At 41.8% G+C, this 26,615-nt stretch overlaps 1 protein-coding gene across 2 annotated transcripts in view; it reads left to right on the forward strand.

Moving 5' to 3' along the window:
• cdkl5 (cyclin dependent kinase like 5) overlaps window positions 1-26,364 on the forward strand; it is a 273,738-nt gene extending 247,374 nt beyond the window's left edge. The window contains exons 16-19 of one of the 2 annotated variants that reach the window (XM_072514173.1): window positions 9,483-9,585; window positions 17,498-17,620; window positions 19,279-19,389; window positions 20,986-26,364. In XM_072514173.1, the coding sequence (XP_072370274.1) occupies window positions 9,483-9,585; window positions 17,498-17,620; window positions 19,279-19,389; window positions 20,986-21,354 (706 nt within the window). In that variant the 3' untranslated portion in view covers window positions 21,355-26,364. The remainder of the gene's footprint in view (window positions 1-9,482; window positions 9,586-17,497; window positions 17,621-19,278; window positions 19,390-20,985) is intronic. The other variant, XM_072514174.1, reaches the window with a different exon arrangement.
• Window positions 26,365-26,615: the final 251 nt, after the last annotated feature.

A 26,615-nucleotide genomic window follows, 5' to 3' on the forward strand; every position in this document is an offset into this window, starting at 1 on the left:
AGCATCTCATTTCCCTATTCATCCTATGTCATTGGTTCCAACATGGGCCATAACCTCTGGCTGTTCACCTCCCCCCTTTCCAATTGCCCTGCAGCAGTTTCATGACATCCTTGACCCTGCAGCACACCATCCTGGAGGTCACATCTTTGGCCACAGATGCACCTGTCTACTCCCCTCAATGAATCCCTTACCACTATTGTCCTTCCACACCACCTTCTCTCCTCTCTCTCTCTCTCTCTCTCTCTCGCCTCCCCCCCAAGCATCTGGACCACCCACAGTGAGTCTAGCTGGCCTCTTCCGAGGATTCGTCACACTCTCCGTTTCCCAGGGCTGAAAAATGGTTTGCAAGTGCAATGCACTTGGGTGATTCCATCACAACCCCTGGTCCATTTCCTCTGTCTGATGCTCACCCATTCTCTCTCTGCCTGAACTTCCTTAAGCTGCAGGGTGTCCATGTCCTGAAACATGCTATCCATGAACCCCTCAGCCTTTGAGTGCACCATTGTGCCCCAGTTGCTACACAAGTGCCTGAACCAAGCACTGAAGTTGCTCCAGTCAGAAGCACCTCCCCCTGCACAAGATCGTCCAGACCACTAGGTGTGCCTAGGATTTCCCACAAAGTGCAGGATTTGAAAATGGCAGGATTGAGTTCCCCAGACATAACCAAATAGAATATATAGACGAGAAGAATCGTAGTCTTCTTTATATCAGACAATCAGAACCTCTTAACACTATCAAGTGAAGAAATATAGTTTTGACGTTTTAAAATATTAACTACCTAATGTTTTTAGGCTGTACTTACAGTCTAAGCGAATATCAAAATCCAGTTATTTATTAATTCTTGTGTTTCTTTCTTAAATGTACATAGTCCCTTCATTTTTCTAATTCTTCGCTCCTTGATAACCCTCCCTCCGAGCAGTTTCTCACCAACCAATAAACTTGTGTTTTTCCTGTGATGTTTAACACTAGGTGTTGCTGACTGTCTAACCCAGTGTCGTCCTGTTGCACTCTCCTTGCGTCTAGCATCTGTTATGGGTGAGGCGTTTTCAGAACCCCAAAATGTATCATGGAGTTCAACCAACCTCTTCCTTTAATGGATTTGTTGCTTTTCCGAGCACACGGCTTTTTCCCTAGGTGTGGGATTACAATTATGGACACGTGGATTTTTAAACACAAAACACTGTTTATTCCATGAACTCAACTTAACATCTTAAATAAACATTGGATCTCTTAACACCCCTTACTTCAAAGATAACTCAGAAAATATTGCAACAGTAAATAATTCCTTAAAATGTTCCTTCAAACTTCCAAGAGACTTAACACCTTTAAATAAAGTCACATCAGGTTAAAGGCTTCACTGTTATGAGTTTAAATCGCCCAAAAGACCCAGAGATAGTCTTTCATGGCAGAGATCCAGCTCACTGCAAAACACAGACACACACCCAGCTCTTTTCCTCCAAACTGCAAAACAAAACTGCAAAATGGCTGATCTGACCTCAGCTCCACCCACTCTCTGACATCAGCTCCACCCACTCTCTGACATCACTGTTTTCTTATAGGTACATTGCTTAAACATCCATGTCTTAAAGGTACCCTCACATGACACCTCCCTCCAAGAAAAAAAAATAAACCATCAACTTCAAGATGGTTTCATTTTTCACTTTTGCACCATCCACTAAGAAATGTACACAGTAAATATACATTTTCATTTAAAGAAAATAATACACTCAAAACAGGTATAATAATATAGTCCATTTTTCTTTGTTCTTCTTCCTCCAACCAAAATCCTTCTCAATTGATCACATTCGTGACAAAGCATCGGCTATCACATTTTCCCGTCCTGCCACATGTACTATTTTTAAATGAAATGGCTGTAACAATAAACTCCAGCGAAACAGCTTTGCATTGTTATTCCGGAATCGCTCCAAAAACGTCAAAGGATTATGATCAGTATATATATAATGGTGTCAGATGGATTGCTGGTCACATAAATGTGAAAATGTTGCAAAGCCAGCACCAAACGCAAAGTCTCCTTCTCAATCGCGAATACTTTTTCTGGTAAGAATTCAATTTCTTTGAAAAATAACCAACAGGCCGCTCTAGTCCTTTGTCGTCGTCTTGTAGAAGCACCGCACCTACGCCCCCATCGCTCGCATCAACAGCCACTTTGAAGGGTTTGGTATAATCTGGGATGACTAACACAGGAGCAGTGGTTAACAGGCCGTCAAATGCCTGTTGACACTCCGCTGTCCACTGGAATTTGATACGCTTCTTGAGCAAGTCCGTCAGTGGAGCGACCACACTGCTAAAATTTGGTACATATTTCCGGTAAAATCCACTCATACCAAGAAATCGCATTATTTCCCGTCGTGTCGAGGGTATCAGAAACTCCCCAATAACTTTTGTTTTCACATCCCGTGGGACCAGTCGACCCTGTCCGATTGTATGGCCAAGGAAAGTGACTTGGGCTCTTCCAAATTCACTTTTGGCTAGGTTTATCACCAAACCCGCCTCCTGAAGTCGATCAAATAACTCCCTCAGATGTTTTAAACGTTCTTTCCATGCCTGGCTGAAAACTACCAGATCGTCGATGTATACCGCACAATTGCGTAATCCTGAAACGACTGTATTAGTTAACCGTTGAAATGTTGCTGGGGCGTTTTTCATGCCAAATGGCATAACTTTGAACTGGTATATACCATCTGGAGTCCAAAAGCTGAAATCTCCTTCGTCCTTTCAGATAAAGGTACTTGCCAATAACCTTTCAGTAAATCCAATTTGGAAATAAAAGCAGATTGTCCCACTTTCTCCATGCAATCCTCCAAACGTGCGATAGGATAAGAGTCCGCTCTTGTAACACAACCATTGGGTACTGTCTGGTTTAGGTACCATCACTATGGTTGAGCTCCATTGGCTGCAACCCACTTCAATTATGCCATTGTTCAGCATTCTCTCAATCTCTCTTTTTTTTTTTAAAGCTTTTTTTTTAATTAAATATTTTATTGAAAATTTTTGGTCAACCAACACAGTACATTGTGCATCCTTTACACAATATTATAACAACACAAATAACAATGACCTATTTTATAAACAAAAAATGAATAAATAATAAATAACAAAAATGAAAACTAGCCCTAATTGGCAACTGCCTTGTCACAAGTAACACTCTCCAAAAATATAATTTAACAGTCCAATATATAATTATCTGTAGCAACGACCTATACATACTATACAGTATATATTAAGAACCCTGAGAGTCCTTCTGGTTCCTCCCTCCCCCCCCCCCCCCCCCCCCGATCCTGGGCTGCTGCTGCTGCCTTCTTCTTCCCATTCCGTCTATCTTTCTACGAGGTATTCGACGAACGGTTGCCACCGCCTGGTGAACCCTTGAGCCGACCCCCTTAGGACGAACTTAATCTGCTCTAGCTTTATAAACCCTGCCATGTCATTTATCCAGGTCTCCACCCCCGGGGGCTTGGCTTCTTTCCACATTAGCAATATCCTGCGCCGGGCTACTAGGGACGCAAAGGCCAAAACATCGGCCTCTCTCGCCTCCTGCACTCCCGGCTCTTGTGCAACCCCAAATATAGCCAACCCCCAGCTTGGTTCGACCCGGACTCCTACTACTTTTGAAAGCACCTTTGTCACCCCCATCCAAAACCCCTGTAGTGCCGGGCATGACCAAAACATATGGGTATGATTCGCTGGGCTTCTCGAGCACCTCGCACACCTATCCTCCACCCCAAAAAATTTACTGAGCCGTGCTCCAGTCATATGTGCCCTGTGTAATACCTTAAACTGAATCAGGCTTAGCCTGGCACACGCGGACGACGAGTTTACCCTGCTTAGGGCATCTGCCCACAGCCCCTCCTCGATCTCCTCCCCCAGCTCTTCTTCCCATTTCCCTTTTAGTTCATCTACCATGATCTCCCCCTCGTCCCTCATTTCCCTGTATATGTCCGACACCCTACCACCCCCCACCCATGTCCCTGAGATCACTCTATCTTGAATCTCCTGCGTCGGGAGCTGCGGGAATTCCCTCACCTGTTGCCTCGCAAAAGCCCTCAGTTGCATATACCGAAATGCATTCCCTTGAGGCAACCCATATTTTTCCGTCAGCGCTCCCAGACTCGCAAACGTCCCGTCTACGAACAGATCTCTCAGTTGCACAACCCCAGCTCTCTGCCATGCTCCAAATCCCCCATCTATTCTCCCCGGGATAAACCTATGATTATTTCTTATCGGGGACCGCACCGAGGCTCCCGTCCTTCCCCTATGTCGTCTCCACTGCCCCCAAATTTTTAGCGTTGCCACCACCACTGGACTTGTGGTGTATTTCTTCGGGGAGAACGGCAACGGCGCCGTCACCAGTGCTTGTAGGCTGGTTCCTTTGCAGGACGCCATCTCCAATCTCTTCCACGCCGCTCCCTCCCCTTCTCCCATCCACTTACACACCGTTGAGATATTGGCGGCCCAGTAGTATTCACTTAGGCTCGGTAGTGCCAGCCCCCCCCCCCCCCCCCCCACCCCCCTATCCCTGCTACGCTGCAAGAACCCCCTCCTCACTCTCGGGGTCTTCCCAGCCCACACAAAACTCATGACACTTTTCTCAATTTTCTTGAAAAAAGCCTTCGTGACCATCACCGGAAGGCACTGAAACACAAAAAGGAATCTCGGGAGGACTACCATTTTGACCGCCTGCACCCTACCCACCAATGACAGGGGCACCATGTCCCATCTCTTAAAATCCTCCTCCATCTGTTCCACCAATCTTGTTAAATTAAGCCTATGTAAGGTTCCCCAACTCGTGGCTATCTGAATCCCTAAGTACCAGAAATCTCTTGTTACCTTCCTCAGCGGTAAATTATCTATTCCCCTGCTCTGCTCCCCCGGATGCACCACAAACAACTCACTCCTCCCCATATTCAATTTGTACCCGGAAAATTCCCCAAACTCCCTGAGTGTCTGCATTATCTCCGGCATCCCCTCCACTGGGTCCACAACATACAGCAATAAATCATCTGCATACAAAGATACCCGGTGTTCTTTTCCTCCCCTGAGTACTCCCCTCCACTTCCTGGAGCCCCTCAGTGCTATGGCCAGGGGCTCAATCGCCAATGCAAACAGTAACGGAGACGGGGGCACCCCTGCCTCGTCCCTCTATAAAGACGGAAGTAGTCAGACCTCTGCCTGTTCGTGACCACACTTGCCACCGGGGCCCTATACAGCAGCTGTACCCATCCAATAAACCCTTCTCCAAAACCAAATCTCCTCAGCACCTCCCACAGATAGTCCCACTCCACTCTGTCGAATGCTTTCTCGGCGTCCATCGCCACCACTATCTCCGCCTCCCCCTCTGGTGGGGGCATTATCATCACCCCGAGCAGCCTCCGTATGTTCGTGTTCAACTGTCTCCCCTTATCGAACCCAGTTTGATCCTCGTGGACCACCCCCGGGACACAGTCCTCTATCCTCGTCGCCATCACCTTGGCCAGGAGCTTAGCATCTACATTTAAAAGGGAAATGGGCCTGTAGGACCCACACTGCAGCGGGTCTTATTCCTTCTTCAAAAGGAGCGATATCGTCGCCTCCGACATAGTCGGGGGCAACTGCCCCCTTTCCCTGGCCTCATTAAAGGTTCTCGTCAAAAGCGGGGCCAGTAGGTCCATATATTTCCTATAAAATTCCACCGGGAATCCGTCCGGCCCCGGGGCCTTCCCCGCCTGCATGCTCCCAATCCCTTTTACCACCTCCTCCATCTCAATCTGTGCTCCCAGCCCCGCCCTCTCCTGCTCCTCCACCTTCGGGAATTCCAGCTGATCCAGGAAACACATCATTCCCTCCTTCCCTTCCGGGGGCTGAGCCTTTTCTAACCTCTCATAGAATGCCTTGAACACCCCGTTCACTCTCTCCGCTCCCCGTTCCATCTCTCCCTCCTCATCTCTCACCCCACCTATCTCCCTCGCTGCTCCCCTCTTCCTCAATTGGTAGGCCAGTAGCAGACTCGCCTTCTCTCCATACTCATACTGTACACCCTGTGCCCTCCTCCACTGTGCCTCTGCCTTACCCGTGGTCAGCAGGTCAAATTCCATATTCAACCTTTGCCTTTCCCTGTACAGTCCCTCCTCCGGTGCCTCCGCATATTGCCTGTCCACCCTCAAAAGTTCTTTCAACAATTGCTCCCTTTCTTTACCCTCTTGCTTCCCTTTATGTGCCCTTATGGATATCAGTTCCCCTCTGACTACCGCTTTCAATGCCTCCCAGACTACTCCCACCTGAACCTCTCCATTTCATTAAGCTCCAAGTACCTTTCAATACACCCCCTCACCCTTAAACATACCCCCTCATCCGCCAATAAGCCAATATCCATTCTCCAGAGAGGGTGCTGTTCTTTTTCCTCTCCTACCTCCAGGTCCACCCAATGTGGAGCGTGGTCCGAAATGGCTATGGCCGTATATTCCGTCCCTGTCACCTTCGGAATCAGTGCCCTTCCCAAGACAAAAAAGTCTATCCGTGAGTATACTTTGTGAACTTTGGAGAAAAATGAGAACTCCTTACTCCTAGGCCTACTAAATCTCCAGGGGTCTACCCCTCCCATCTGCTCCATGAGGTCCTTGAGCACCCTGGCCGCTGCCGGCCTCCTCCCCATCCTGGACCTCGACCGGTCCAGCCCTGGATCAAGCACCATATTGAAGTCTTCCCCCCATTACCAACTTTCCTGCCTCCAGGTCCGGGATGTCCCAACATACGCCTCATAAAATTTGCATCATCCCAGTTCGGGGCGTATACGTTCACCAGAACCACCGCCTCCCCTTGCAAACTGCCACTCACCATCACATATCTACCCCCACTATCCGCCACTATGGTCTTTGCCTCAAACTGTACCCGTTTCCCCACTAAGATAGCCACCCCCCTATTCTTCGCATCTAAACCAGAATGAAACACATGCCCCACCCATCCTTTACGTAGTCTGACCTGGTCTATCAGTTTCAAATGCGTCTCCTGCAACATAACCACATCTGCCTTTAATTTCTTTAGGTGTGCGAGTACCCGTGCCCTTTTAATCGGCCCGTTCAGCCCTCTCACGTTCCACGTGATCAGCCGGGTTGGGGGGCTCTTTACCCCCCCCCCCCCCCCCCCGTCGACTAGCCATCCCCTTTTTTAAACCCAGCTCCTCACCCGGTTCCCACGTACCCGTATATCCCCCCGACGGTGCCCTCCCGCCTCGACCACCCCATCCCATAACAGCTCCCCCTTCTCCTTAGCAGCAGCAACCCAGTTAACCCCCCCCCCCTCCGCTAGATGCCCCTCTAGCGTAGCTGCACCCCCCATGTTGCTCCCAGAAGTCAGCGAACTCTGGCTGACCTCGGCTTCCCCCCTTGTCCTCGGCCCCCACTGTGCGAGGCCCCCTCCTTCCTGCGTCCCTGTTCCCGCCATAATTACCGTAGCGCGGGAACAAAGCCCACGTTTCCCACTCGGCTCCGCCCTAATGGCCGGCGCCCACAGTTCCTCATACTCTTTCTCCCCCCCCCCCCACCCAACATGGGGAAGAGAGAAAAGTTACAGGATCACAAAATTAACAAATTGAAAAACCATCCCCCCCCCCTTCCCCTTCCTCGCCCCACATGATCACCCCACCACTTTGTCCCAAAAGCTCTTTTTCTCGCCAGACTATTCCAGCTTCTCGTCCACAATGAATGTCCACGCTTCTTCTGCCGTCTCAAAGTAGTGGTGCTTCCCTTGGTGTGTGACCCACAATCTCGCCGGTTGCAACATTCCAAACTGGACCTTCTTTTTGTGAAGCACCGCCTTAGCCCGATTGAAACTTGCCCTCCTTCTCGCCACCTCCACACTCCAATCCTGGTATACGCGGATCACCGCGTTCTCCCACCTACAGCTCCGAGTTTTCTTCGCCCATCTGAGGACCGTCTCTCTGTCATTGTAGCGGAGAAACCTCACCACTATAGCTTGAGGTATTTCTCCAGCCTTTGGTCTTCGCGCCAGAACTCGATAAGCTCCCTCCACCTCCAAAGGGCCCGTCGGGGCCTCCGATCCCATTAGCGAGTGAAGCATCGTGCTCACATATGTCCCGACGTCCGCCCCTTCTGCGCCTTCGGGAAGACCCAGGACTCTTAAATTCTTCCTCCTCGAATTATTCTCCAGTGCTTCCAACCTCTCCACACACCTTTTATGCTGTGCCTCGTGCGTTTCTGCCTTCACCACCAGGCCCTGTATTTCATCTTTGTTTTCTGCAGTCTTTGCCTTCACGACCCGAAGCTCCAGCTCTTGGGTCCTCTGCTCCTCCTTTAGCCCTTCAATCGCCTGTAATATCGGGGCCAACAGCTCCTTCTTCAACTCCTTCTTCAACTCTTCCACACAGCGCCGCAGGAACTCTTGTTGCTCCGGGCCCCATAACAAACGGCCACCTTCCGACGCCATCTTGCTTTGAGCTTCCCTTCCTTGCCGCTGCTCCAGAGGATCCTCCGCAATCCGGCCGCTATCCTCTCCCTTTTCCATGCGTGTCCGGGGGGATTCCCTTCTGGTTTACCGCACAGTGTTTTTGGCCGTTTAAATTGCCGTTGGGGCTCCTATTAAGAGCCCAAAAGTCCGTTCCAACGGGAGCTGCCGAAACGTGCGACCTAGCTGGTCGTCGCCGCACCCGGAAGTCAACATTGGATCTCTTAACACCCCTTACTTCAACGATAACTCAGAAAATATTGCAACAGTAAATAATTCCTTAAAATGTTCCTTCAAACTTCCAAGAGACTTAACACCTTTAAACAAAGTCACATCAGGTTAAAGGCTTCACTATTATAAGTTTAAATCACCCAAAAGACCCAGAGATAGTCTTTCATGGCAGAGATCCAGCTCACTGCAAAACACAGACACACACCCAACTCTTTTCCTCAAAACTGCAAAATGGCTGATCTGACCTCCGCTCCACCCACTCTCTGACATCACTGTTTTCTTAAAGGTACATTGCTTAAACATCCATGTCTTAAAGGTACCCTCACATGACAGATCTCATGGTTAACTACTAACAAAATATAAAAATATCACAATTTTATTATTTAAGAAAAAGAAAGTTTTTTGAGGTGAAATTTATCTATATCGCATCACAAAATATTTAATAGCGAATCAGCAGGCAAGTTCTTTACATCACACCAGTTTTTATTTTCCATGAACTTGGAAAATATTGCTGAGATTTTAAATTTCATGTAAAAGAAGCCTTGATATCAGAAAACAAGTGTCCAAAAAGAACTTTAACTATTGTTCAGAGAAAAGAGTTTGCGTGCAATGCAAAATCAGCTGCTGATTTGTTTCAAGTCTGTTTTGCACTGTTGGCGAAGACCAACTTATCCCGTCGTCCATCTGTCATCTCCTAAAGTAACATTATCCAGAGATTTATCCAATTCACATGAGCATCATTATATTTCTTGTAAGTGTGAACATGAAGATAAATATATTATTACTAATTTCAGGAAAAGCACAGAGAATCTTAACATAAACCCTCCTGAACAAACTAAGGAAAAGGGAAAAGGTTTCTTCAGAGCAATAAAAAAGAAAAAGAAGAAGTCGCAAACTGTAAGTTTTTATTGCTTTCAAATTGTAATTATAATGGATTGTGAAGTCGGGGGTGGAGGGGCCATCTATATTCCACTTCACAATACTTTTCTATTGTTTATCTTGTATGCAATAAGCTCCTGATCTGATTGCTGACTGGTAGCTCACCAAAAGAGAAATGGATAACACAAACGGCCTTCATCCAGGGCCCGCAGCGGAATTGTCTGCCTTATGAATTTCCTTGGAGCTGTTTAACATAATAGTCGAGCACATCAAATTGTAGTGTATAGTCAAAGGTATTTGATTTGTTTGAAAAAACAAATCCAAATGTATGATGGAACTTTTGTGCCAATAGTGCTAGGTGTGGGGCTATTATATTGAATTGTTTTCAGGGGTTCCTATTTTAAAAATTATATGCAGTTCTTAAAGTTAATGCCTCCAACCATACAACATTTAAAAAAGGATAAGTTGGAGAATTGGGGAGAAGAGGATAAGGCCATGTAAACATGGCAATATGATGCACACCTTTACATCCAGTAAATTCATAACTTAAGAAAAACCTTGTAGGAGCATGTCAGACATAGCAGAACCTATAAATTTGAGCTGGGGGTTCCATACTTTCCAGAATGCATCCGATTTAGAACAGAGTATGCAAGTTAAGAAGTCCATAAGGATACATTCCACAATAATTTCATGCCAATTTTAAATTGAAGGTTCTTATCTGTAATCCAGAGCAAGGATGTTCTTCTGTGCCGCAAAGTTTCGGATATTATACAAGCTTTTGCTTAAGAGCAGATATAGGTTCCATCAGTATCACTGCATCCCTAGAGTGGTTTGATTCTATAAATTGGTATTAAAATCCTTAAATGCTTTGTTGATATCCTCCGTTTTGATCAGTCTATTACCCTTGGAATCTAGCACAGAGTGAATAACCCTAGAGTCAGCTTTCTTCCTAGTCAGAAAGGTCAAGTATCTGCTCAGTTTGTTCCCAAATTCATATAACTTCAATTTAGCAGACTTTGAACTTCTCTCAGCCTGGTTAGTCAGCAAGGAGGCTGTTGCAGGGGACGACACGATGCTGCAATGGTTAGCACTGCTGCCTTACGGCGCCAAGAACCCGCATTTGATCCCGGCCCCGGGTTACTGTCCGTGTGGAGTTTGCACATTCTCCCCATGTCTGTGGGTCTCAACCCCACAACCCAAAAATGTGCAGGGTAGGCGGATTGGTCACACTAAATTGTCCTTTAATTGGAAAATTTTAAAAAAGGAGTCCCAAGTGCAGCACAAGTTGCACAAATTTCTTTCAATAACAAGCGGTTAGGTCTCCTCCAGGTGGCATGGTAGCACAGTGGTTAACACTGTTGCTTCACAGCGTCAGTGTCCCAGGTTCGATTCCCGCTTGGGTCACTGTCTGTTCGGAGTCTGCACGTCCTCCAGGTGCTCCGGTTTCCTCTCACAATTCCCGAAAGACATGTTGTCAGGTGAATTGGACGTTCTGAATTCTCCCTCAGTGTACCCGAACAGGTGCCAGAGTGTAACGACTGGGGGATTTTCACAGTAACTTCATTGCAGTGTTAATGTAAGCCTACTTGTGACACAAATAAAGACTTATTATAATTATCATACTCCCTGTCTGCTTCGGCCAATTTTGCATCTAACCGGTGCTGCTGCTCCAACATTTTACGCCTTTTGTTGGCCATGCATGAAATGATTAGCCCCTGAGCCTTACAAGTTTCCCACAGGATAGAGGGACTTGCATCAGAGAGTGAATTGACTTGAGTAGAAGAAGTCAAATTCCATCTTAAAATTGTGCTAAAAGAATTATTTCTGATCAGAGATGCATCATATTTCCATGACGTATGTCGGGATGGGACGGGGGCATCCCTCAAACAAAAATTCTAGAAACACAGGAGCATGATCGGAATTCACCAAACTGCCTATGGAGCAGGAGGCCACCAAATGCAGGATTGCTTTTTGCACAAAGAAATAGTCGGTTCTAGTATGACATTGGTGAGGAATAGAAAAACGTGAATTCCTTACCCCAGGATGAAGGGTTCTCCACACATCTAAATACCCCAGCTCCTCACAAACCGACTCTCGTTCCCTTGTTTATTGGGTGGGGGGCTTTATGATTACAGGGAGTTTGTCCATCAAGGGGTTACGGTGACAATTAAAGTCGCCACCTAAAATGGAATTAGCCGACGCCAGGACAGCAAAGTCCATGAAGCCTTCAATAACAGGATCAAGGAGGTACTTTGGAGGACCGTACACATTAATTACTGAGACAAATTCCACATATAAAAGGTCCTTGACAATCACATATCTAACTCTCCCTTGTCTATCACACCATTTTCAATTTTGAAAGGCATATTTCTGTTGAGTAACACTGCTACACCCCAACTATTTGTTGAGAAGGAAGTGAAGAAAACCTGCCAACCAGTCCATCCTCAACATTAAGTCTTCCTTGTCATCTGAATGAGTTTTGTGCAACAAAGCTATGTCAACTTTCTCCTTTTTAAGGAATGACAAAATCTTTTTTTTCTCTTAATATCATGATGTTTTCTCTGATCATTCCAGGAGTTACCATCATTGTTCAATCAGCTCAAGAAAATGTAGGATAAGATTTTCATGGCATGTTTGATCGTGCACCAAAACATACTTCCCCTATTTCTAATCATGCCAACTGCACCATTGATACTACATTACATCTTTTTCTCAGATAAGCGGCGTGCCTGTACTGTTGCAGAATCCAGTTGACAATTCTTTAATCCCAAAACAAAATAAAATACAAAACATTTGAAATTACACTAATTCTGAAGGAACATTCCTCAATGCATGTGAGGGCTTGTAGGGATATCCCTACAACCATTCCTTCATTATACTCAGGAGACCTACTCCTCAAAAAGAAGAATAAAGATGAACTGGAATGAGTACCAAATGCTCCGCCCACTTTTTGACTCCATTCATAAAGACCTAAACCACTCTCCCGCTTCCCAGAAGTAGCGCTACACAAGTATGATTAAATTAAATTAAGCATGATTAAATTAAGGAAACCGTAAAGCATAAGTTACCATCTTAAAGTATGGATAAGAAGAAAAGACAGATATCTATCACGCACCCCCGCTACCATACCACTTGCACAGCGCACCCCTTAGCTAGAAGGAGCAAGCCGAGGGGCATGTTCCATTCAAAATAAATGGAAGTCCCTGAGATTCTTGAGGATAAAATATTCAATCTAGTGCTCAACTAGTAACATATCCCTGCTAACATGGTGAATAACAATATGAGAGGGTGTTTGCAGATGACCTGCCGCTGTTGGTGTCAGACCAGTTGGAGAGTATGAGGAGAATTATGGGCTTATTAGCGAGGTTCGGGACCTTCTTGGGCTAGAAGTTGAATGTGGGAAAAAGCGAGGTGTTTCCGGTAAACGAGGCAGGCCGGGGAGCTAATTTAGGGGTGTTGCCATTTAGGGTAGCCAGGAATAGGTCCAGGTATCTGCGGATTCGGGTAACAGAGGAGTGGGCGACATTGCACAAATGGAACTGAACAAAATTGGTGGAGGAGGTAAAGGAGCACTTTAGGAGATGGGCTAAGTTACACCTGGCGTGAGAGTCCAAGTGATGAAAATGAATGTCCTGCCAAGGTCCCTATTCGTATTCCAGACCCTCCCGATCTTAATTCCGAAGGACTTTTTCCGGTAGCTGGACGCAGAGTTATGGGCAGGGAAGGTACTGAGAGTAAAGGTGGCCCTGCTACAGAGGCAGAAAGGGGTTTGGCATTACCAAATCTGTTACGCTATTATTGGGCGGTGAATGTGGAGAAAGTGAAGTGGTGGTGGGAAGGAGAGAGGTTAGAATGGGTTAGGATGGAGGAGTCGCCCTGTAGTTCCAGTGCCCACAGAACCGCTGCTCCCCCTCTTTTTTTTTGACCAGGGCATGAATAGCTGTATAAAGCTGATGTGGCTTCTCTGATAAAATACCCTTGATTTAGAACTTTTCAAGTTTTAGGATTAGTATATTGATGCAGTCTTTCTCATCAAAATCATTCTATCAGGGCAGCACGGTGGCGCAGTGGGTGCGCACTGCAGTCTCACGGCACCGAGGACCCAGGTTCGATCCCTGTTCTGGGTCACTGTCCGTGTGGAGTTTGCACATTCTCCCCGTGTTTGCGTGGGTTTCACCCCCACAACCCAAAGATGTGCAGGGTAGGTGGATTAGCCACGCTAAATTGCCCCTTAATTGGAAAAAATGAATTGGAGACTCTAAATATATAACAAAAAATAAATAAATAAATCATTCTATCAGAATGAAAATGCAACTTATGAACGGTAACTACAGTCAACAGCAAAGAGGTGTAGATCCTTTGCCAAACCAACCTTAATTAAAAATAGCGTAATGTTTGTAGCTCGGAAGGCAGAATCCTAGTCTTAAATAAAACATATCAAGTATAACTATTGGATTATATCTGAAATTCGAATGTGCGTCCCCCACTCCTGAGAACTCATTAAGTTTGATTCTGTGAGTGGTGTGGAAGGGGCCCAACTAACCATGTACATATGTTCTGACTGTGGCTTTCTGGGTCTCCTCCTTTGGCACCATGTCAGTGTTCCGACAAATTGAATTGAGCCTTGACCCCCTCGGGGCCATGTTCACAATATTGGAGCTGCAGACTTGGGCCGCGGCTGATGTTCTGGCCTTCGCCTCACTGATTGCTTGAAGGTGGGTGCAGATGGGTTGGAGGTCAGCTTCTCCACCCACCCATTCTCGGTATGGCGGGGAATCTTAAGGAGTTTATATCTGGAAAAAGTTAAGTACACCATGAGGGGTGCAAAATGAAAGGTGTTTATTTTGTATTTTAAAGAGCTGGTTGGGGTTGGTGCGGTAGGGGGAACTAGGGGGATTTTTGTTTGGTTTCAGTCTCTCAAAAACTCACAATCTCACCGAGTCAATTCACTCTATCCTGTCTGCCGTACTGAAGCTTTACAGTCACTGTATTTTATGCAGTTCTATTAGCTCAGGCTGCTTGCAAGCAGTTCTGTAGCCTCCATTGTTCGGATGGATTCAACTGCATTGGCATTCTTCCAAACAAGTTAGTATCTTTAGCCGCCAGCTATTATTTTTTTTAAATTCCATTATCAGAGTCACAAAGCCAGAGCTCAGAGTGTGGACAGGAACAAATCCCTAATCCAGCCCCTTGCCTGCTCCAAAAACCATTTCAAATTGAATCCAATTCATGATCCCACAAGAGAGACATACCAGACCCAGGCATTACACCTGACCTCACACTCATCTTAGCCAAAAGGCAGAGAAGCGATAGCCGGCACCTATTGCTAGTTGTTACTGTCTAATCTGAATTGGTCTCAACTTGTTAATTCTTGAGATCTGTTCCCTCATTTCACACATGCTTCCCCTCTGAACATAATTTGTTTCAATTTGATAGCACCATCTGGGAAAACAAAATTACTACAGAATTGTATAGTTCAGCAAGTTTTAACAGAAACCACGGTTTTCCCCAATGAATTTTCCTCAGTTTCTCAAAGGCATGATGGTAATTTGGTCAAGATAATTTGAGTAATAATTTGCTACTGAAAACTGGACTTTCTTACTAATGCCTCAGCGAGAAACGCAATGCATTTGTAGCATGAAGTTCCTTTGCTGTGCAGTCGAGTAGTTTAAGTGGTTCTGTGTTTCTGTGCTCAGTAAAAATCCTCTCCCTGATATAAACTGAGATTTTGAATGTGCATAAGTTTTATTCCTGAATGCACGCTTAAGTGAAGTAAACAGAAGATCATTTTTTCATACAGTAATTTGTAAGATTGACATTTTCCTGTCGCTTTAAGTTGATAGAAACCTAATTTCTTTGCTCGAGTTACTGGACTTTCACACACAAACCTCTGATTTCTAAGTGGAGACAGTGAAGGTGGGCTCAGATGTTATTTTCATTAGAAATTTGCATTTATAGGCTGTGATTCTGGTCTGGTGATTTTCCACATTCTTGTCTACACAAGTTCTCACCGTTCTTAACCATATGCTGCTACTGATTCATTACACTTTTGTGTATTTTTGTTGCAGTGGTTACAGAATTAGATCTCCTCTTGCTTTTAGAAAAGATTATGTAAAACTTCATATTTGCTTATTCATATGTATCACAAGTTGCAGAGAGCATTCAACAAGATATAACTGGAGCTTGAGTCAAAGGCAATGTAATAATTGTGGAGGACTTTAATCTTCATTAAAACTGGGACAATTAAATTGGCACGGGTGATCTGGAAGATTAGTTTGTAAATTGCTTTCATGACAGTTTCCTGAAGCAATATATTGTGAAACTGACTAAGGATTAAGTTATCTTCGATCTATTATAATGTAGTGAGTTAGGGTTAATTGATAATGTCATAGCAAAAGGTCCACTGGGAAATAATGATCATAATGCCTTTGAAATCCACGTTAAGTTAGGTATTTAGTTGGTTTGATTATTTGCAGCTCTCTTGGCTTGTTTTGTTTTATGGTTGTGTTTGATGTGTAAATATATAAATGCCTCAATAAAATATATTTTTAAAAACCCACGCAGACACAGGGAGAACGTGCAGACTCCGCATAGACAGTGACCCAAGCTGGGAATTGAACCCGGGCCCCTGGTGCTGTGAAGCAACAAGTGCCACCGACTGCTACCATGCCGCCCTTAAGGTGTGGCCCCACAGCAGAACACGACTACTCCAAAAAATTATCTTTGCCAAAGTGGCTCACAGTACTCTTATTTCCTTTTAGCTGACTGATTTGCAGGAAGGATTTTATTGCCCTTGATGGGTTACAAAAACTGGCAGCAAAATGATTCCAGATATCAGAAGGTGCAGAGGAAAACTGACTTGCAAAACGATTAGCAAATAACATACGGGGCTTTTATAAAGAGTAAAATGATGATCAAATTCAGGGTCAGACTGATTAAGGACAAAAAAATGAAATCTTTGTGGGAAGCAGGGAACATGACTAAAATACCACATGAGTACTTTGCATCTGTTTTATTGTGATTCCCAAAGCAAAGCTTGCTCTTAGGAAATTGACATGTCAATAAGACAGTGGTTAGACTCTGTCATTTTTGCTTTAAATTGGATCTGACTTAGCATTTGGCTTAGGAATTCTCCACAATTTTTCTTTTCATTTTCATGTTTAGGCTTTCCATATAGATGGAATGGTTGTTTTTTACTTGAACAAAACTTAAAAGCTGAATGAGGGTCAATAATTTGACAAAAAAATAACTTGTTTTATTCTCTCAGAAGAGTGGAACCATCAGGGTTATGTCAGTGCCTTTTCTCTTCTGGTCATGCCCACATCTTGATCAATGTGCAGAGCTATATATATATATATATATATATTAGAACAACTACTTCAGTTTGCTTGCTTTTGCAAAGCAAAGGATGTTTCAGTGCTCCAAGCAAGCTTGAATATGCATCTCTTGAGAGTTCTAGTGATGTTTCTTGCACAGTCTAGCATATTCTGATTGGTCAATGAATAACGAGAAATATATTGTCTAGCTTGGATGGGGCGTTTCTCATTGAGAAAATTCAAAATTTCTGTCCAACTTTTCAAAAATACAGATCCACTTTAGTTTGTGCCAGGTCACTTATGCTTAAGGTTTCAGTATTATTATAGCCAGTCAAAAAAAGATGTGCGGTTTTAGGTAAGTTACTTCACTCATTGGATTGAGGACAGTCATCTGGTCAAATTGATGTCACAAAAAGACAGTGTCCTTATTAGATTTAGAATAGATATATCTATGATTGGTAATTTAGCATTGTCACTGCAAATGTTTTTGAATGTTTCCTTTTCGGTGATTATTTTAAAAGAATCAAAACTGTACACTCAAAATGAAAGCATAGGAATATAGTTGTAGCATTGCAATACCTATGCACTTGGTATACTTGTATCTTATATTACAGACTGAAAACAGCGATGGAGCCAATCCGAGTATCAGAAAATCCCTCTTTCCTCTTTTTAGTACAAAGAATCATTTAAAACATATCTCTCCCTCAAAGGAACTGCCTGTAGTCAATCTTCCCATGGTATTCATTTTAAAATACTGTATTCCTAACACACAACTATAATGCTTCCATATTAGAGCATGCACATACTAAGTATAAATTTCTTGAAAATGGGTTTCAGCTTGGCTCTTCGTTTCTATCCTCAACTAATGTTGGGAATGCGTTCAGGATCTTAACTTTGATCATAACTATATATTCTCAATTTTGTGTCTGGGCAAAAAGGAGGTCTCTTTTTCTTACTGCTATTGAACTAACAGCATGTTCAAAAATCAGGAAGTTCCAAATTTGGAAAGCAGCAAAAAGGCACAGCGGCATGCAATCGGGAAATGCTGAGTTATGCACATAATCAAGCTATGGTGCTTTTTAGAGGAGAAAAAACATTTAAAGCATATAGTTTAAGGCCATTTTGGAGGTACCTCTAAAATTGTTAGCTGGACCACATAGACAGAGCACTGTCCTGATAAAATAGAACATCAGGCTATAGATAGAAAACAACTTGCTCTCTATGGTTAGTCAAGAGTTTGAGGTGGAATTCAAGCACATGGATGTGAAGGCATCAGAGAGAATGCAGAAATAATTTCGGGGAATGGTCCCAGGGTTGAGGAACTTCAATTATATGAATAGATTGTAGAAGGTGCAGCTGTTCTCAGAGAAGAGGAGGTTGAAAGGAAATTTGCTGAAGGTGATCAAACTGATTAGGGGTCTGGACAGAGTAGATAAGGAAAAGCTGTTTCCATTTGTCGAAGGATCAAGAATCAGAGGGCACTGATTTTCTATGATTGGTAAAAGAAACAATGGTGCCATGAGAACGTTTTTAGGTAACTAGTGGTTAGGATCTGGAATGCACTGGCTGAGAGTGCGGGAGAGGAAGACTAGAGGGACCACATAGATACGACCGGCCGAATGGCCTCGTGTGCTGAAATCATTCGGTTTCCATTGCTGCAGACTTGCGCTGCTGATGATCTTTTCCTCATGTAAGAGTTCATTTATAGCAATACCACAGAGTTTCTTGAAAGGTTTTATTTATTTCTTGCAGTAGCGTAGTTTTTGTGCAGTTACAGTTAATGCTATATTGTGATTGAGCAATTATGGCAGATAAATCTACAGTGTTGACTAGATTTGTATTTCTGATCTGGATCTAATAGAATTGGAACAGAAATTATGCATTATTTGTGTCAAAAGTACAGGGTGATCACCGAGTGGTTTAATTGGCTCCTGAACACCTGCAGCAAAATGAGACAAAACTGCCTTATTTTCTAATCACTTATCCTTAGCAACAACTTACATTTCGGCCCCTTGCAAGAATAGAGGCATACCTTTATAGCATGTAATTCCTTAGAATGTGTGATTATTGCAAGCAGCTTTTCCCCAAAATGTTGTTAGTATTATTTTGCATAAATGTTTCTGACAACTGTTCAGATTTTAAATGTGTACCTCCTCCTCTGATGGGCACCATATAGATGACGGCAATTTTTAGGGCAAAGCTACGTAATCTGTTATTTTGGCATATTATCTTGCCTACCATCTATGTATATCTGTTATATTACCCAGACTTCCACTGTCTGCGGTTGTGATCAAGCTAAATACTAAAGAATGCATGTCTTTTCTGAAACTGAAATCGGAGGGCACTGTATTATTTTGTTTCAGTTTACTTTGCTAAGTACATCTTTTGATTTTAGATGCCTAGTAGTGATGGCCATGATCGCCTGGCATTACAAAAGGCCATACAATCCAGCCAAAACAGAGGGAGAGACTGGCCTCTGGACAAGATGGCAGATGTTCAGCCTCAGGTATTTTATTTACATGATGTACCTTGTAATTCTGGGATCTGAAAAACTTTGCAATCATTCATTTCAATTAAAGTATATTCAGTTGAAAGTTCTAAAGTTTGGACGTTTTTTCTACCTAGTACCATTTTTAATTTTTTCACCTTTAGTAACTTATCTACGCACGCACCTAAAATTTGTCTATCTTTTCAGGTTGCTTACACTCCTCCTCATTCCCTTTTATATATCAATCCATCAGATCATTTTATGTGTGTAATTGTATATGTATATCATTATTTACATTATATGTAATATGTGTGTGGGTTTCAAGGGAACAATGAATCGCATCCTTCCGGTTTGTAGCCACTGCTTTGTTACCTATCCTTCAGCTAACTTCCTATCCATACTGCCACATTCTTTAATGCTGTCTCACGTGTGACACATGTATCAGTTGTCTTTTGAAAATCTTGATGCACAGCATGCTCTGCAATTTTCCGTCAATAGTCTGTTATTTTTTTAAAAGAACTCTGTTACGTTTGTTAGATATGACCTACCTTTTACAATTCCTGCTGGCAGAGTGTCTGCTTCTTCTTTGACTTCCTTCAGCATTTTGGGATGACTACCATCAGGATCGTGTGGCTCTTCCAGTTTTAATATCTACCAAGATTTTCAATTCTACTTAACTGATTTTTTTCAGCCCCTTCATTTGCACACTTTCAGTTCCACTCCTGTGACAGCTGAGGTTTGGGGTGGAATGTTCTCATTTTCTGACAGTCAGCTAAAGCGGACAAAGCGGAGGGAGACCTGCTGGCTCCACTGCCGGCTTTTCCCACCATTTGTTTGCACATCATGCTATCGGGGGAGACGTTCTTATGTGCAGGGGGATGGAGAGAGAAGAATGTTACAGCAGAGAGGCCCACTTATTAGATTCCAAATGTATTATGGTGGGGTTCTGTCATTGCATGGCAGAACCCAGTTACATCCCTGGCAGGGGTGGGGACAATCGAATGGGTAAATCCTGCCGGTGTGAAAACCATTTTGGGACTCTTCTCTCTTCTCTCCCCCCCTCAATTCTCTGTGCTCCTCCCCATTCCCACGCACCGGAAACAGGGGCAGAAAATTCCCTTCCCGGAGGGTGGGATTTTCTGGCCCATCGACCCACCTCCATGATCATCCAGTCGATGAACCTTTGACTGGCCACTGGATCTCCATGGCGGGTTCAGCTATGACGGGCCTGGAAAATCCCTGCAGTCGTGTTGATTCAACATCTGTCCTGTGTACATCTTCTGTGAGATTACCTTTTCTTTCTCTAAATCAATCTTTCTTACTACTCATTCTCTTTTAAGTGTTTAGAAAATCTGTTCCTTTCCTTTTAAGTTTGTCTTCGTCTCCCCTAGCCTTTCTAAACTTTCATTTTCTTCATCCTTCTATACTTTGATTTTTTTTTGAAATATTTTATCCTTTGTAGTACAGACATTCATGTAAATATTTGCTCCATTCTTCAAATGTGGCTGTGTAAATTGTGTTTTTTCTATTATGCAGAAGAATTTCAAACCAAAGAAAAAACTTTGTTAACTGGCTTTACTAATCTTTGAAAGAAGTTATTTTTATGTTCTGCAGAAACACCCTTTGAAATCGCTGCGAAAGTTTCTGCAGCTCCCGACTTCATTCAGTCACTCTACTTCCTCAGACGTGCGATTTCAACATTTGCCAAACCAACCAGTCAAATCTTCTCATGGTGAGGGTCAGACTCATAACAGCAATGTACGGCAAGAATCCCAGGCAAAACTCAGATCAAATTTTCAACTACCTGGGCAAATGGAGCCTATCTGGCATGTGCTACCAAGTGGCAGGACTGGAATTGACGGAACTATGATTTCTGACCAGATGATTTCCAAATCAAGTCAAAATGGTCATTCTCTGCATTTAACTAGAACAGCACGTTCCAGAATGCCAAATCTAAACGATTTAAAGGAAACAGCACTGTAGTTGTGTTTCAAACCATCATTCTATAAAATGAAGAAGCTCCAATTTCATATTAATAGCCAGGTCCCTTTAATAAGCATTACCAATGTAATGTGAGCAATTAAACTAATCTTAACAATTATGCCAGTGTTGCAATATGCAGAATTATTTTAAATTGTTTGAAAGGTTTTGCCAAACAGCACCAAGTAGCTGTGTAACAAGGCAAACATCTTAAATAATTTCTCAAAAAGCTCACAATTCACATAGTGTTGGGATTATTCTGTAGTAGTTAACCAGTTTGTAGTTATAACAAATAATATATTTGTATATTGCTGAGGAGAGCTGGAGTTTGTCCTGAGATCCATGTTTTCATAGAGCACAATGTTACAATGTACTTTATGCACAGTGTACTCACAAGCTGCTGATGCTTTTTAGCATTTCGTAAACTTTCTTCCTCATAGCTATTGTAACTTGCATTATATTTAGGCATATGAATAGTGGTATTTAAGCGAATATACCTGTACTGGTAATTATATTTGGTGTGGTCAGTAGCTTGTCAGAGTTTGATAAAAGGATTTTATTTTTGGTATGTAATATAGAATCTGTACAAAGTACTTTCTGAAAATGATATGTAAGAATAACACAAATTACAAATTGTTACAGGATTGTGACCTGTCATTAGCTGAAAATGTAAACCTCAAGTGGTTCATCAATACAAGATGTAGTGTTGGAACGCGATTGGGTCTGTTATTTTGCAGTGTATGCAACTGAGATTATATAATTTTCCTTCCTTTGGATAATGGTGGAAACTAGGCTTCAATCAAATCATATGGCTTGAATCAGGTGAATTGAACTGTATGGATATTGAATTTTAGTTTACCATGTGTTATGGTCAGTAGTGAACTGCATATATATTGTATAGAGAATAAAGATTCTAATGCACTTGAGACTCAAATTATATAAATGGCAAAAGTACAGATGGAATCAATTTTGCATCATCCAGATCTTCTAGCAGATAATTATTTTTTGTAATATCATTGCACTTTGAAAGAAGTTGATTTCTGTCTTTATTTCTGTTTTGTATCATTCATTCTGGCCTCTTGAGTTCTTCTATTTCACTGTACTAGATATGCTTTATCACCGCCCTCCCTTCAATAATTTTATGCTTGATTATATAGTGATGCATTTGTATATATTTTGTTTCCTCAGGAGGATATATTGATACTGTAGTTGTACATATTGGTATACGATTACTGCTTGAGTATCCAGGTGCTTCACTGATGGTGACAGTGGGCAATGTTGGCTGACTATGTACCAGCAAGCAAACTAGGATTGCCATTAGTTTGGTCATTTTTGCTGTGATATCTGGAGTCTAAAATGTGAAATTTCCATCTTCCCTCTGGATCAGTCTGTTCCTGCTTCATTAGGAGTTTTCTATGAAATTAGCGAGCAGGGGATCTTGCATAGGTTTCTCAAAAGGGTTCTAGACTGGCAGTTTTTCAAGTTTGTGAGGATGCTGAATATCACATGCTCCCACCATTGTGTCCTTCAAATGACCGATGTGTGTGACTGGTATAAATGCAACACTTCATCAAAGCAGGAGAATGCCATCTGCTTGAAGTTGGTGGCACATATAATTATCAAGCCCAGCAGGCAGAAGAAATGAGTCACCACCCTCAGAATTTGCCTTATGTGGCAGGAAAATTATATCACATCAAAACTGTGCTTTGGCTGGATTATTCATTGTGCTTATATTTACCTTGTAGGTTGTGTCCCCCATGTGTTAGAACATATCAGTTATTTTCTTGTAATTTTGCATTTCCAGCATCTAACACCTAGATCTTTTGCCCATGCTTTATCTTGTGCCTGTTATTTTTCATTGTTGATCTCTTGTGCAGTGATCCCATAATCAAAAATATATATATGTTTAAGAGAAAACAATGGGCAAAAGAGAAATTACAGGTTTGTGCAACGTTTTGGTTTAGCTCTGATCTTGCAAATGGAAAAGAGAACACCACTGAGCACCTTATGCAGATCGGTAACTCCTCCTATATCATGCAAACATTCTAGCAGAAATGACCAAAGTCATGGTTTGTGATTTTCATAAGGGAGTTAAGTCCAGATGCTAAGCAGAATCTAAGGATTTGCTTTTCACTTTAAATTGTCCATTTTGGAATACCCTGTTGCCTTGTTTAATTGCCAACATAGGAACAACCAACACAGCTGTACATGTCATGTTTTTTTCTTTTTGGCATCTATTTTTCCCTTGTATGTTCAATTTAGTTGAATGGCAGGAACGATGTGTGATAAATTACACTTATTCATCGAATGTTCAAATGGCATTTGCAGTAGTACAGTAAGCAATCATTTGTGAGCTTATGACTATGTTTGATTCTCATTTTGCAGGTATAGTCCTTTTTATATATCTTCATCGCAACTGCCATCGTCTATAAAATATGCCAAACATTTTGGTTTTCCAATAATGCATGAAGCCAGCTATTTAAAAAAAGTCATTGTGATTTTGATGACACCCATCTCGGAAATTTTATGATGCTGTTTTCTTATAATATATATATATTTGTATATTAACCTAATCAAAATCAAGTTTTCATCTTTATAGAAGAAGCAAGAATGCAGCATTTGTTCTTGGTATGTCATGAAGGTTTCTATTACACTAAAAGTAATGGTGACAATGTTGTGGAGAGGATCATGAATCCGAGCTTGCTGCCCTCCTGTTAGGAACAGGTTCTATTGTTTTGTAATAAGCTCTTCAAGATTATACTGAAGATTATATACTTTCTGTACTTTTCCATTGGTAAGAAGTGATGCATCAGCAACAACTAAAATTATATATCAGATTTCAAGCAAATATTATGAAAATATGGACTCTGTTTATAAATAGGTATCATCAGAACCATATGAAATGAAATGAAAATCGCTTATTGTCACAAGTAGGCTTCAAATGAAGTTACTGTGAAAAGCCCCTAGTCGCCACATTCCGGCGCCTGTGTATCTGTTAAAGAAATAGTAAAAGATGATGTTCCAGCTGAATAACAAATGGGCTTTGTATTTGAGATTTGACCTGTAATTTCATCCTGATCCTTACCATTTCACATTAATTATTTCATAACATCAAACTCATTTAAGAACCTGATCTTCAAGTTGTAATCTCAAAATAAAGACAATGGTAGAATTTTAAGCAAGCTTTAAGTGAGTTCAGTTTTTAAAGGTTTGTGTATAGGTTCCAAATGTTCCATTAGCACAAGACACTAAATGTGTGGCATGCAGAGACTTCCTGCAAAAAGCATGTTTAACCAATGACTTTCACAATATTTTTCCATGAAAATAGTGCCTTGTTCGTTTGCCGTTAAATTTGCACTATATAGCGAGATTTCTTTCAATGGTACCTTGCCTGATTTCTTTTGAGAGATTTCCGCAACTTCTGTATCAACCCTTTTTCCAGGCACGACTGTTTTGTGAATCTGGTTTGTGATTGCCGTTGAAGAAGTTGAAGTTTTTTCGTCTGGTGTACCAATACTTCACAATTTTGCTACATATTTATGTTCCTTCCTGCTACTGTCTCATATTGTTCTTCCAAGATTATTAAATGATCTGGCTAGTTACACTGCCTAGATTTCCCATTGAATTTACTTTTCACATAGTGTTCTGTATTATGTGTTCAAAATGATGCAGACTTATGTAATCATTTAAGGAACATAAATATTAAAGCAATTGATGAACATGATCTCTTTAAAGAGTTGGGATATTCAGTCCAGAGGAACGTTTTAATATTATCTTCAATAAACAGGTTACTTCTGCCATTGCCATTGATGGGAAGTTTCTATTCCTTCTGAACAAGCATTCACTCAAATTCCGATTTTGAAATGTGCTTACTCGTGTTATGAAAAGTATCAGTTATTTGATTTGTAATATTGGTGTTTTTCAAATGTCATTGCACACAACGCTCAGATGGTCAGTTTCAGTATTAGAGATCAGTTATCAATTTCAGTAGCTCCAACAGCTAAAATGTAAAACTGGCATTAATTTTGAAACCGGCTGCTCTTATATTCTGCAAAATTTTTAAGTTTCAAATTTTACTGTTGCTGTTACCTTCAGTATTACATTTTTTTTTACATCTGCACACTTTCTCATATTAAATTTTATGGAAAGGTCAGCTTTTGGAGTTAAAACTTACAGAAAAAGAGTTGTTGCACAAAACGACTAAAACGCTATGATTTTTATGCCACATTTTTAAAACAGCTTTTATACAATGGTAACTGATGGAGTGTGAACCCAGGGTCAAAATAATTCAGCAGAATATAAACCAGCAGGTGTAATTAGTGCTTATGTATATATTTGTCTAAAAGGTTGTATTTCATGCATGCAGATCGAAATACCTCACAGGTTTGTATGAGTGTAAAACAGATGTATTCTCTATTAGTTCTTAATACATATCTATTGGGGTTAGAAATTGCTATTAGGGAGCTTATAATATTAATAGGGGAAACCTAATAAACATAAATTGCTATTGAATATAGTTCTGTTAGGATAATATCCCAGATGTACAAAAACATGGAAACAAAAGTTGACTTGAGAGTATATATGTAATTCTCAGAAGTGTTTTATGCCTATAATCACAATTCAAATTAAATTTCAGGCTTTTTTTAAAAAAGAAGTGTACACCTGTTTTCAAGTATTTCTCGTTTTCCGGAATTTTTTGGCAGCGTTTGTCTTTTGTCACATAGTTGTATTTATGGTTTGTTTTCTTTAAACTATTGCAGTTTCCCCTTTTTTAATAATTGCAAGGTATAAAACATTTGTAAATTGTTTATATAACATTTATATGTTTGTATATTCAACTTTTATGGTGTGTTTTCCATCTGTATGTACAGCTATTTTGTAAATTTTAATCATACTGTTTGAGTTGTCACTGAATATTGGCATGAAATTGGTTAATTTTTACTAAGCACAATGTATTTTTGAATGGATCTTGTAAACACGTCTTTATAAAAATGCAATTTTTTTGCACTAAAATGTCGAGCATTTGTGATTTTGTTAGTATTTAGATTTAATCATGCATTGGGTGGAAGAATCTAATCACACTCGGTTGTGGGATACGTAAACAGGTTCTAGTTTATGGACAAAATAATCTCCAAGGGCATATATATGATTGATATAGATCCAACTTGTTTTTTTTCTTTAAAGTATTAAATCTTACTATCTAACTGGTTGAGGTTAAAACTGGAAAATATTGTATTGCATCTTAGCAAATATTGAACAAGTAT

This window comes from Scyliorhinus torazame, chromosome 8, assembly GCF_047496885.1.
Source record: "Scyliorhinus torazame isolate Kashiwa2021f chromosome 8, sScyTor2.1, whole genome shotgun sequence".
Classification (NCBI taxonomy): Eukaryota; Metazoa; Chordata; class Chondrichthyes; order Carcharhiniformes; family Scyliorhinidae; genus Scyliorhinus; species Scyliorhinus torazame.